The sequence below is a fragment of the Branchiostoma lanceolatum genome, chromosome 18, assembly GCF_035083965.1.
Source record: "Branchiostoma lanceolatum isolate klBraLanc5 chromosome 18, klBraLanc5.hap2, whole genome shotgun sequence".
In the NCBI taxonomy this organism is placed as follows: Eukaryota; Metazoa; Chordata; class Leptocardii; order Amphioxiformes; family Branchiostomatidae; genus Branchiostoma; species Branchiostoma lanceolatum.
In genome coordinates this window covers 14,011,131-14,023,383 of record NC_089739.1, presented here as the reverse complement: position 1 = coordinate 14,023,383, position 12,253 = coordinate 14,011,131, and the positions used below count along the sequence as shown (strand labels likewise).

Sequence of the window (12,253 nt, the reverse complement as noted above, 5' to 3'; positions counted from 1 at the left end):
GTGACACTCGTAAGTATACCAGTTGACCAAAAGTAAGTAACTCCGCTCTTAGGTGATTTGACGATATTCACCTACATTACAAACGGCTGCAGATCAATTTTCAACCATTTTAGCATTATCCGGTATTCTAAAACATGATAATAGTATCTTCTTGTATACATGCATATTAGATTAAAAAGACAAATGTAGTCGTTGATTTGTAAACATTGGCAAATTGCTTATCTTGTATTAAAACTCAACCACAGAATCCTGCTGCAACTCTTCGATAACAGTGGAAAATGGATACCTGGCTGCTCCGTCCGGCTACTGTTTTGGCAGCACGGTTCAGATTCTCTGTAATGAGGGATACAAGCTCAGCGATGCTGCAAACATGTTGTACTGCAATGCAGGTGGTGTTTGGGAAGGAGTAATGCAAACATGTGAAAGTAAGACGCTGACTTTTCCATCGAATAGATTAAAAACATTAAAAACGATGCAATTACACATTTTGTGTTAATATTTTCGGCATGGAAAATACTCAAAATTTTTAAAAACAATTAACTGGCATGGCATTTTGACAAGGCATGGCAATTATAACGCTACACCCTCAATAGCTACCGTATTTAAAGCCATATAGTAAAAGAATTACTAGTGACTCATTATACGTTAGGTAATTATGAACATGCTTCCATCTAGACCCATCCCGAGATGTATATGGTGTCATATCATAATGCCATGGTCATTTGCTATGACCACCCAATAAATTCAACGGGTGAGCGAATGAACGGACACCATATACACTGAGGAATTGGCGGGTCATTAACGTTATTCTCATATAGCCTATCGAAACTGACCCGTATAAGAGTAAGACATCCCTGTATGACGCATAGATCCCTTCATACTACACATGTAAATACATTTGTTCAATTTTTGAGAAATTCATTTGGAAGATGTGTCTTTTTTATACTGAACATTGCATATTATTTCATAACATTGCAACCTTGGCATGTCGAATATCTTTCAAATCTTCCCTACGCTACTCATTATTCCTCCCTTCATCCCCATTCCTCTCTTCTGTGTGTCCTTTTCATTGGTCGATGTTATGTGTATAGCTATTTCCGATTGGCCAACATCATTATTCACCACTCAGGATTCCTTTTTTTCCGACTTGTGCCACTTCTATGGCATTATAGCGTCATTAACGATATGAACTGGGGACTTCTGATTGGTCATCTGGTTGCATGATGATTCCATGCGTTACCTTCCCTTTAAATAGCGTATTCAGTGCAAATTCTCGCTAACACAATATTTCTAAAGGCCTATCACTCTAGTGATTTGTGTTCTAACTGATTAATATTTTGTTTTACAGGAATCAGCTGTGGTGACCCCGGAGAAGTCAGGAACGGGCAAAGGATACTAACTGGGATATTCCTGGGCGACACCGTCACATACACCTGCGACTCTGGCTTCAACCTGGTCGGTAACGAGACTTACATTTGTAGTGAGGGTGGCTGGGGAATACCACCATATTGCGAAGGTATTGAATGGCTTAAATGTGAACATACCAGAGAATCTAGACTTATGGGAGATTTAGTATGAAACATTGTAGATTGGCAAGCAATTCAACGCCCAGTATAGTTGTATGAAAATCTATCTGATAGGGTGTGTTGCATGCAGATCATGTAAACATTGAAATAGAAATTTGTCTTGGATTTTGATAATAATGCTAATGCTTTGATAGCTGTGCAAATAAAGGTAAATAAGACGCCCATTCTCCGTTAACCCTATTCAGACGGGGGGGGGGTCTTCTGAGGCCCGAGCCAACTTTCCAGTCGAATAACCCCTGAACGGTTTATGCTAGAGCCGCCAAACTATATGTCAAAATCCAAGATGGCGGACCATTTTTTAGCTTATCACTGCCTGTTTTGTAATATACAAAGAAAATCATATAGCATTTTTCATTGTGTTTCAATGTGTTTTGGGGCTATTTACTTAAAAGATTGTATTTTTGAAAATTTTAGATTTCGGATGCAAAATGGCAAATAGTTTAATGACGTCATTTTGACGTCGTTGCAGATGATATTGGCAACAAAAGTCTTATCAGACATTAATATTGTGTTAGTTACCGTTTTCATTAAGATTTTGTTGCATACATTGAGTTTTAGCTATCGGGATACCATATGTACACGGTTCAAGCCAATTGACACGGAAAAATGTGCTGCTAAGCACAATTTACCTTTAGGTTAGCACATAGCTATAATATACTGGCAAGGGAAACGCAGCGAATACGTAGTCATTGTGCCTTGTGAAAGCATGTTGGCCTGCTACTAACGTCGGACAGTAATCGCAAGCGTTAACGGAAAATGACCAATATATGCAATGTAGAACTATCCAAGCCGAAGAAAATCGTAGAATGTGCATTGCAGTTTCAACTGATTAAATTGATAATCTACTTGAAGGTACATTTTGATAACCAACGATGTTTGCTCAAGTCATGTATCTGATATATAAATCATTTTCAGCAAGTGACCTGTGCAACAGGACTCATCTTGCTGCGCCTAAAGACGGCTCCAAAGTCTGCTTCGACAGTCCACAGGGCACAACTCCAGTGGAATACTGCCAGATGCACTGTAACTCTCCACTCATATATAGCGCCACTACATCGTCCATGTACGAATGTAGTGTGGAGACGTCATGGCGTTGGCAGGTCCGACTGGTGTTGTCGGGCATGACGTCATTTTCCATCGTTTCAGTTGTAGAATGTTCACGTAAGTATACTCATTTTCTAATTGTAAATCTTTCATTTTCCTTACAGGTATGCGATACTATTAATTACGCGGGAGCGATCTGTTTTGCTTCTTCTTCAGACTTGGATAAAAAGATGACCTGTTGTTTTTTCTGCTCTTATCCTTTAAGCGCCGTTGAATCCATTCATCCCTATAACTGTGAGTGCACTGGTCATCACAGCAGGACGCCCCCTCGACATGAACGCTATTGAGGATGAGATGAAGTATCAGCTGGAGCGACTTGCCTTGTGCAGTGATCCATGTGAGGTAAGCATGTGCAGAACATTACATGTGTCAGCTAGCTTGGGTTAAAAAACAAAGGTTGAGATTTCAGGAAAATGCCCTGAATTTAAAACTGTTAAAACAGTTTTTAAAATGTTCTTGATACACATTTCCACAGATTGGTGACATAACAGTCCAGGTATCTAACGCACGACGGAGAACAGGAGGTATCCAGTACCAGATAAGTGTCCAACTCCGTGCCTACGCCGATCCTGCCCTGGTCACTCCCACAAACACTATACAGATGGAATGGGTAAAGATCGCAGGCGTACTGAGGTAGGAAAATATTATGAATTGTTTGGTTTATTAAACTTTCTGATCTAGAGACACTATCTAGTGTCTCATTAAGGGCCGAACATTCAAGTCAAATTTTGACAAAGAAATAATCGGGACTATCTTCAAAGAGAAACTGGAGTCAATTATTGATCAGTTTGTTTGCAAAAGTAGCTCATTGTTTCTAAAAAAAACCTACATTTTTCAGAATGTCATTGGATTGTCGGATAAAATTGCTATGTTCAATAACAATGAATATCCATAGGCAACAGGCTATGGAGTTGCAAGAATTGGTTCAGGTCGGAGGCATGACCCTTTCCGTGGGAGGCCAGTCTCTGCCCGTGGCTGACAACGGAATAACCATCTCTAACCCCAGTCTGGGCTGCAAGGACGGAGAGATCATGCAAGGGATCGACTGCTGTAAGATGCCTTTTCATTACTGAGAATACACTTGCTTAAGTTCGAATATAAATAATACTTTTCACTTAATCAAAGAAGTTAATCATTAAATAGATGTTGTCTAAAACATATCAAAATGTTTATGTTTAGTTCCCTGTGGCCCAGGAACGTACCATGATATGTTTGATGGTGTCTGCCGACCATGTGGTTACGCCAGTTACCAAGATGAGTTTGGACAAACCCAATGTAAACCATGTCCTGATAAAGCCACCACTGAAGGACCAGGGGCAAAGAACATCAGTGAATGCAAAGGTTTTTACATGTATTTATTTTTTAAACATTTAATATCTTCTTTAAATGATACCGCTTGAATATAATTATCAATGTTTCCTATTACTGCAAAGCAATGGATCTGAATCTGAGAAACATATATCAAAGATCTGTGCTTAAAACATGATCATGCTGTGTTTTCGCACTTTTGTGAAAAGAGTAGAAAAGGATTCAAAGAAAATGCATGAACAAAGAAACGATGCATTAAAAGATTTTTTATCTATTTCTAATTTGGTATAGGCCGTATCTGCAACGTATCGTGCAATATATTCGAAAAAGGGGCATTCTTTTGTGTCGTGTTGAAGCACTTGCTTAGTAATTTTCTTTCTTTGCAGAATTCGCTGACTGCGACTGTGGCATCCATCCTTGCCTGTTGAACGCAACTGGTTATTTCTGCAGTTGCTTGCCTGGATATCAGCTATGGGATAAAGATGATTGTAAAGGTATGCATCAAACGTATAGTCATGCTACTTAACTTATGCCCTTGAAGTTATTTTTTATAAATGCAATAAAAGGTTTTAAAAGAATCATGCACTAACATGCAACTTTTTATTTTATTCGAACATATTTTGGTTAGACTATAAGACATGATATATATAGTACTTATACTAGCAGCTGATGGAAAGGGATGCTTGTATGGTAGAATGGCATTAGCTGAATCATATTGTCTCTATAGTTATTTGCAAAAGATAGATTATGATGATTAGATTTCAAGATAGGGATAACTTTAGCAATTTTTTTCCCGGTGGGAACCTTTACACTTTGTAATGGTTGGCTGCCTACGTGTCCAGGCCAGTAACTGGCCCCTTGCTCTCTTTTCTAAAGACAATGTAAGAATATTGGTCAGAGGAGTGAGGATGTGGGGAGGACTGGTTTTTACATCTTTAGATTTAATTTCGTAATATCCAGCGGCAAAGTCTTTAAATTCAAAACTATGTCCACTAATTTGGTAGTCAACGCTGGCTCAAAAAGTGATGGGACATATTGTAGGAGCCTTAATGAAGCTTATGGTATCTTTCTCTGTTCTTGTAAGTTTTTTTTTGTATACATACAACATATACTATTTTGTGACGGTTATCGTTCCCTTTTTAACTGAATACTTATTCATCGGATCTAGACATAGACGAGTGCGCAGATCCCAACATCTGCCCCAACGCCAGGTGCATCAACCGTCCAGGGAGCTACTCCTGTCAATGTCTACCCGGATACGACGGGCCTCATTGTATAGGTAGGACTGTATTTGAACGCTTAAAACCCAAGCTTTTACTTTCATCCTCAAGCAACGACATGGCCATTATTTCGATTTGTATGACTGGTGTATTCATTGACAACCTGATTCCCCAGGAGTCATTCACCCTTTTGTATTATTATAATGAGATTCTTCCCTTTTCCATCTGATAGATATAGACGAGTGCCGGTACGTTGGTTACTGTCCTGATCATTCCACCTGCACCAACACTGATGGAGACTATTACTGTACCTGTGAGCGAGGGTACCAAGGAGACAACTGCGAAGGTGAATGCAAATTTCAACAACCAGTCAACGAAATAAAATTACTGGTACTTTAGTTCACAACATATAAGGACCGGTAACAACACACACGTTACCACACTTACAACGACGTCCCTCGGATAGGACGTTAAATGGAGGTCCCGTGTTTTGGTAGAGCGACATCCCGCGCACGTTAAAGAACCCACCACACCTTTCGAAAAAGAGTAGGGGCATGCCCCGGTGTACGATGATCCAAACCTTACAGTCTGTTCTGGGTCGGCATCTTGAAAATGTGATAGTCACCTGTTATGTCAATCATTCCACAAATGTGGTAAAGCTGAATAAATGAACGAATGGGAAGTAAGTCTGTAAGTAACATGCGAAGCTTGTCATTTTTCACACTGATTTGAACCTGTTTCCTGATTTGAAAAAAAATTACGGTTAGATTTATTTAGACCGAGGAACGATATCAAAACCAGATGCGCCTTTAACATGGCAACGTGTACCCTTCGGATTTGCCGTTACAGTTTGGTTCGAGGAACAAAATAATCATAGCAAGCCGTGCTATCTCTCTGTTTGAATACCCACAGCACCCTCCCATATCTGGTGCTTTTATTATAACTTGTCACACCGTTGCGGTGGTGCTCTCCTTTAAGAGGTACGCACGTCAACCGATGTACCCAGATATGCATCTTAAATATCCGTGATTCTCAAATATCGTCGTCTTGCATGATACGGTTTCTGTACTACTAGTTACGCCTAAAAAAGTGACGTTAACTGCCAAAATTGCCTGTTACCGCAAGTATAGGACCAGTTCAATATTGTAGCGATGCACCGTTGTCATTTCGTCGCATCGTGTAGTGCTGTTGCAAGATTCATGTTAGTCTATAAATGTAAACATTTGCTGATTGAATGGTTGTGTTCTGCTTTAAACAGGGTATTTTCATGTCTTCTATGTTTACACCGAAAAAATTCTTTAGACGTAAAACCTTCATGAACGAAGTTTTAGAAATCATCTTGTAACTATTTACTCCACAGCAAAATTTTTGATTCGCAATTAGTATCATATTCTCTCTTTAAAGAGGCACTTTTTATTCTTTTTTTTCCACAGATATAGATGAATGCCGCAATGCAACCCTGAACTCGTGTGGGCCAAATCAGATCTGTGTCAATACAGCTGGCTCGTTCCAGTGCGATGGTAAGTAAACGTCTAAAGGTTTGTCTCGGTGACTAGATTAAATTCTACTCTGTTTTTTTAACTAAAAAATGTGCTCATTTACCATGTTGAGGGCAATATTGAAAATAATCTGTACAGATGTGCTTACAGATATGCAATAAGCGATTGACCTTGCGTATAGGTATTTTTTCTTTGTTTCGCATTTTTAAAGTTTTTCCACATTTTCGTTCTTTTCAAAATTACGTACTCGACCTAAATCCATGCAGGAAATGCTTGATATAAAAGTAGACAAGTAGAATGTTATTGGACACTAACATTTTCAGTGTTAAACGCAAATATACCAACAAAAGTACAGTTGAACAAGCTTATATCCAAGTGAGCCCAAATTCAACTTTGAGCTCCGACTTCCCAACACCCACTCACATGCCAAATGCCATAATTGTAATCCACCATGAGGTTCTTAAGTTATGCTGACTATCTCCAGAAACACAACATTAGAACTGGATAAATTGTTCGGCATCTGAAACCTGGTTATTGATACAAAGGGTAGTATGTGTATTATACATCAATGAAATGACGGATTACATACATCTTACGTTTGGCTTGATTTATAATTATGAGCTTATGCTAAATATAACCCTAAACTGTCAAAAATACAGACTGCACAATGTTCCACGGGAAGTGCTACACCATATCGGACACTCCGGCAACGTTCGCCGAAGCCGAGATGCACTGTGCTGGAGGGGGAGGGATTGTAGTCACCATTAAAGACCAGCATACCCAGGACTTCCTTGTCCAGCTGCTGTCCGTGTCCAACAAGGACGTGTGGATCGGCCTGACTGACCAGGACATGGAGGGGCAGTTCGTCTGGTCTGACGGGACACCGCTGGTCTACAGCAACTGGGCTCCTGGTATGAAACATATCCCGTGAACACATTGTTGAAAGATAGTATGCACATACATTTGAAATAATTGTAAGGATGCTTGCATTGATTGGATTTGTGTGACATATAACATATGAAATATTAATGAAAATGCGGATTGTATAACCTCATATTCCAGGAGAACCGAATGGTGACGTCACTAAGAACTGTGTCCACCTGTGGACACTGGCGAACTTCCGCTGGGACGACATGCAGTGTGGAAGGAGCAACTATTACATCTGTCAGTACAATATGGCTTAACCAACGACTTACGTTTGCGACGACTCGAAGTGTTTAGGCCACATAGCATTTGCTTTAGAATTTGCTGAGCGTGGTTTGTTCTTTAAATTTGGGTAAGCAGTTACATTTTAGTTCATTCTAACATTCTCAAATCTGATGTCATCTAGATGCCCATGCAATTTCTAGCTTGAACGAATGCATATAACTTTTAACATTAATTAAAAGATACGTCTTATGAGATTATGTCTAAAACTTCATGGCAGTACATAAAATGACAGGTATTCCGATGGTCTGTTTTGAAAAGTTTTTGTTTGTTGAATTAACGTGTCTGAGTTTGTTGGAGTTTTGCTTAGTTGTAATCGATTCCCTTAAATAATAAAACATGTCTAAAAGACCAAGAAAGTGAACAAATATAGCCTAATTAGTAAGAGAATCAAACTATGGCCAGAATGGCGCCCTGGTTGACTTTATGGTTATGGGACATCATGGAAAAGTACGTACATTTGTGAATATCAACTACCTAATTCTAAGATTGGTTTAATTTATATTGAATGCTGTATTGACCTTTTAGATTATTACCCTTTTAGAATCTGTAAATTCAATCTTGTTGTTTTTGAGACCTTTGCTATTCCTTGTGCATGCATGAAAAATAAAGAGTGATGATCCACTTAATATGAGCCTCTTGTTAATTAAATTTTGAGTTACATGGTATCCTTATCGCCGTTAACTGAATTCGAAAAAGCGGCCACGCAACTAAAACACTGGTCTTTTCAGCCCCATAAAGACTAGTTACCCACGCCAAATCCAGAACTCGTTCATTCCTTCTCAACCCCAACAACTCGGCAACCGCCTCGGCCACCTTTCGCGGTACTCTGTACTCGTTTTCACCCATATCCTTAACCCTCAAACCACCGAAACTTTTTTACGACTGATCTTACCGTATGGGGTCAAAACTGACCCCACAATGTTTTCTACAAATATAGCTTTATTGGTGACTATTGTTGTGGTTTGTCAATCAAGAGACTGATCATCATTCGTGACAAGGCAAGCTATTCATCTTGGTTTGTCAGACGGAGTGCTACTTGGTCTTACCGCTACTTGGATACTACGGACTTGTGTGTTGTTGGACGAGCCTCTGAAGCAAGTCTTTTCATCGTTAACAAACAACCAACGTAAATATCTCTGACTGCCGTGCAGATGAGGGATCGTTTGAACCAACTTGGACTGTGCAGTCGTCCATATGAGGTGGGTAACATTTATAAAATTATGTTCTAAGTAGGCAAATAGATGTATGAAGTCTTATTTGCAAACCATTTTTTTCATAGCCATATTAAGTTTATCCTTAAAAAGATTCATTCGGGTTTAAGTCGATCTGAACTGTTACGCTGCACTAACCCCTGCCAGCACGATGTCTTGTGTAGGCTTCTAATGTCAAATTATAGGTCTATAATAACGTGGCTACAATCATATTTATCTCGTGGAATAAGAAAAACAGACGTCAACCTCTTTCGAAAGCTTTATAATACTAAACTCTGAACGACTAACATAGAAAATTAACCTTTTATAATTGCCCATACAACAGACTTGTAACTAATCATAGGTTTATGTCTTGCCTACAGGTTAGCGACATTACAGTTGAAATGGACCACACAAGAAAGAAGTCACAAAAGACCCAGCTTTGTGCCAATATATTCGGCTTCGACGGTAAGCAAAATAAGCGACCTAACTCAATGACAATATAATCTTCAAGCATTGGAGAAGAGTCATTTTTGGCTTTACAGTTTGTTGATTTATGACGTTGATATTGTTTTGTGATACTCTCGTAATTGAATTAGCTACATAAGGAGACATATACATGTCCATGCATTTTTACTCGTTTCTATTTTGCTGTGTTTATATTTCATTTAGCATTTTTTTCTATTCGCATTATTTTCTGTCATACAGTTGTTTAATATTCTGCATTCCTTTTTATGTGCATCAAAAAGGAATCGGATTATTAGTTGCATGTTTTATGTAGCTGTTTTGTAAATGACACCGGGAAATAAGTCACCAAAGCATCGAAGGCTGTGATTAACATGGAATCCATTTTGAAAATGATAATAGAATGAATTTATAATCTAAAGAACAATGAAAGTAGACTATTATATCACAATATCGAAATACAAAAGATATAGAACCATTGCAGATTGCAAGGTTTTTGAAGGAAAGTGCTACATTCTGTCGAACATGGCGGTAACCTTTTCTGAAGCCGAAATGAAGTGTGCTGAAGGGGATGGATTCATGGCCACAGTTAAAGACCAGCAGGTCCAGGACTTCCTTGTCCAGCTGCTGTCCGTGTCCAACAAGGACGTGTGGATCGGTCTGACTGACCGGGACGTGGAGGGGCAGTTTATGTGGGCTGATGGGTCACCTTTGGTCTACAGCAACTGGGCTCCAGATGCGAGATAATTTTAGGCTAACAAGCATTTATCTATTTTCAATACAAATGATGTATATTCAACTCTATGACCCTCCTCGGGAAAGCCACCCTTTTCATTTCTAGTACAGTTAACGTCACTTTAATTTGACGTCCAAAACGTGTCAAAAATGGCCAGACGTCAGCATCGCTTAAAAAGTGAATTCGAAGGTCTTTGATATATAGATTGCCAGGTCATTTTAGTTCTGATGCCTTCAACTGCTAATTTGGCTCACAAGAGAACATAAATAACTATTCCTTTGAAATACATGTATTCACTTAAATTTGTAAAATTCCAAATGAGGAAATTTCTTTTTACCCACTGTAATAAGAGAAGCAAAAACTTCAGGAGTTAAAAGCCTTAAACTTATCAATTATGTAACTTTATATTGTAGGCGAAACAAATGGCGACGACACTAAGAACTGGGTCCACCAGTGGCCACAGGCAAACTTCCGCTGGGATGACATGCCGTGTGGAAGAAGCAACTACTACATCTGTCAGTACGACATTGGGTAGGCACCGAGCTCTGATAGTGTACCATGAATGAAGGCCTTGGTAACTTGGCCTAAATTTCTTTCTTTATCCTGGTTTTACACTAAGATGCAAGCAGCACCTAGTACCTGCAATATAAATTATAACTTTATTGATGATAACTTTTTTGCACAACAATCGTACAAGGTACAAAGTATGGCATCCACTGGTACATTATAAGCTAACATTCTATTAGGCTAATCAATCTATCTTATACAATATGGTGTAGTAGTATGGGATGATAATGGGATTTTACATATAAATGTATGGACCGATCATGATTCAGTGTATGACAAACAACAACAGTGATTTCCAGACACTAAATGTACATGTGGCATGCACAAATAGCTTAACTAATGATTAGAACGAAACTCTAATTGATTTCCAAGATATTGGCTGGCTTGTTGTTGTAATGGCCTTCATCAATTTCTAGGTGGTGTGTTATTTCCTAGTTTTGTAATGCTCCATAGAAATGACTTATTTCAGTGCGTTATTTGAGATTTCCTTAGACAAAAATGTTAAGTTAATTTGAAAATTTCTTGTTATTGTTAAGATGTTTTTGGGCCCTATGTTTGCTTTGTTTGGTCAGTTATTTGGCTGGTCGATTATAAATTGTTTTAAGTGTTTGTTTTTTTACCTGTTGGTAAAATATGTTTTACTCTTTGCCGGTATCTCAGCTTAAAAATATGACACCAAATATGATGAGGAAAAGGTATGTTGGTTGGCGGGAAAACAAATATTTAATTACGTAATTGATAAGTACATGAACTTGAACTTGAAGTACGGAATTGATAAGTACAGGCGAAGCCACTTAATTGCACCTCGGATAAACGCACACTCCATTTAATTGCACAGAATCCCAAAATCCCAAACCGGTTCCCATTCACTGCATTGTTAGTGACTCCGCATATCTGCACCGCACATTGTCACCAATGCCGGATAACTGCACCAACATTTTTCAAAAATCCTCGACAAGTTAACTAAAAGGGGCTCTAAAAATCGGCAAACATCGTACAAATGAGCCGATACCTGCCGGTGTAAAGGCGCAATACGGCCGATATGTTTAAAACTGTTTTAGTAACAAGAGAAGGCGGTCTCCATTGACAGTTATGTTGATAGGAATCATATGGGAGGTCCCGGGTGGGTCACGGGCGGGTCGGCATTAAGACACGCACGCCTACCAAAGGCGGCATTATGCTTTGGCAGACAGCATGCTGTAGTCAATAAAGTTTGGTCTCTACCTGTACACTGTCTCATTACTATGAATGCATTCAAGTTCGCGGGGATTTGATTTCGCGTCGTGGCATCGCTATTGTCACATACTGTTGCAATAATAAAAGACCGGCGTCTTTACGTCACATTCAGTCGGAAACCAAACAGCGACAC

The 12,253-nt window shown here is 39.1% G+C and overlaps 1 protein-coding gene across 1 annotated transcript in view; it reads left to right on the top strand.

Moving 5' to 3' along the window:
• LOC136423884 (sushi, von Willebrand factor type A, EGF and pentraxin domain-containing protein 1-like) overlaps positions 1-8,550 on the top strand; it is a 52,576-nt gene extending 44,026 nt beyond the window's left edge. The window contains exons 20-32 of the mRNA XM_066412264.1: positions 246-425; positions 1,349-1,516; positions 2,502-2,747; positions 2,896-3,032; positions 3,166-3,323; positions 3,586-3,740; positions 3,870-4,031; positions 4,385-4,492; positions 5,167-5,277; positions 5,451-5,564; positions 6,652-6,738; positions 7,377-7,628; positions 7,780-8,550. Of these exons, the coding sequence (XP_066268361.1) occupies positions 246-425; positions 1,349-1,516; positions 2,502-2,747; positions 2,896-3,032; positions 3,166-3,323; positions 3,586-3,740; positions 3,870-4,031; positions 4,385-4,492; positions 5,167-5,277; positions 5,451-5,564; positions 6,652-6,738; positions 7,377-7,628; positions 7,780-7,901 (2,000 nt within the window). The 3' untranslated portion in view covers positions 7,902-8,550. The remainder of the gene's footprint in view (positions 1-245; positions 426-1,348; positions 1,517-2,501; positions 2,748-2,895; positions 3,033-3,165; positions 3,324-3,585; positions 3,741-3,869; positions 4,032-4,384; positions 4,493-5,166; positions 5,278-5,450; positions 5,565-6,651; positions 6,739-7,376; positions 7,629-7,779) is intronic.
• The last annotated feature ends 3,703 nt before the right edge of the window (positions 8,551-12,253 follow it).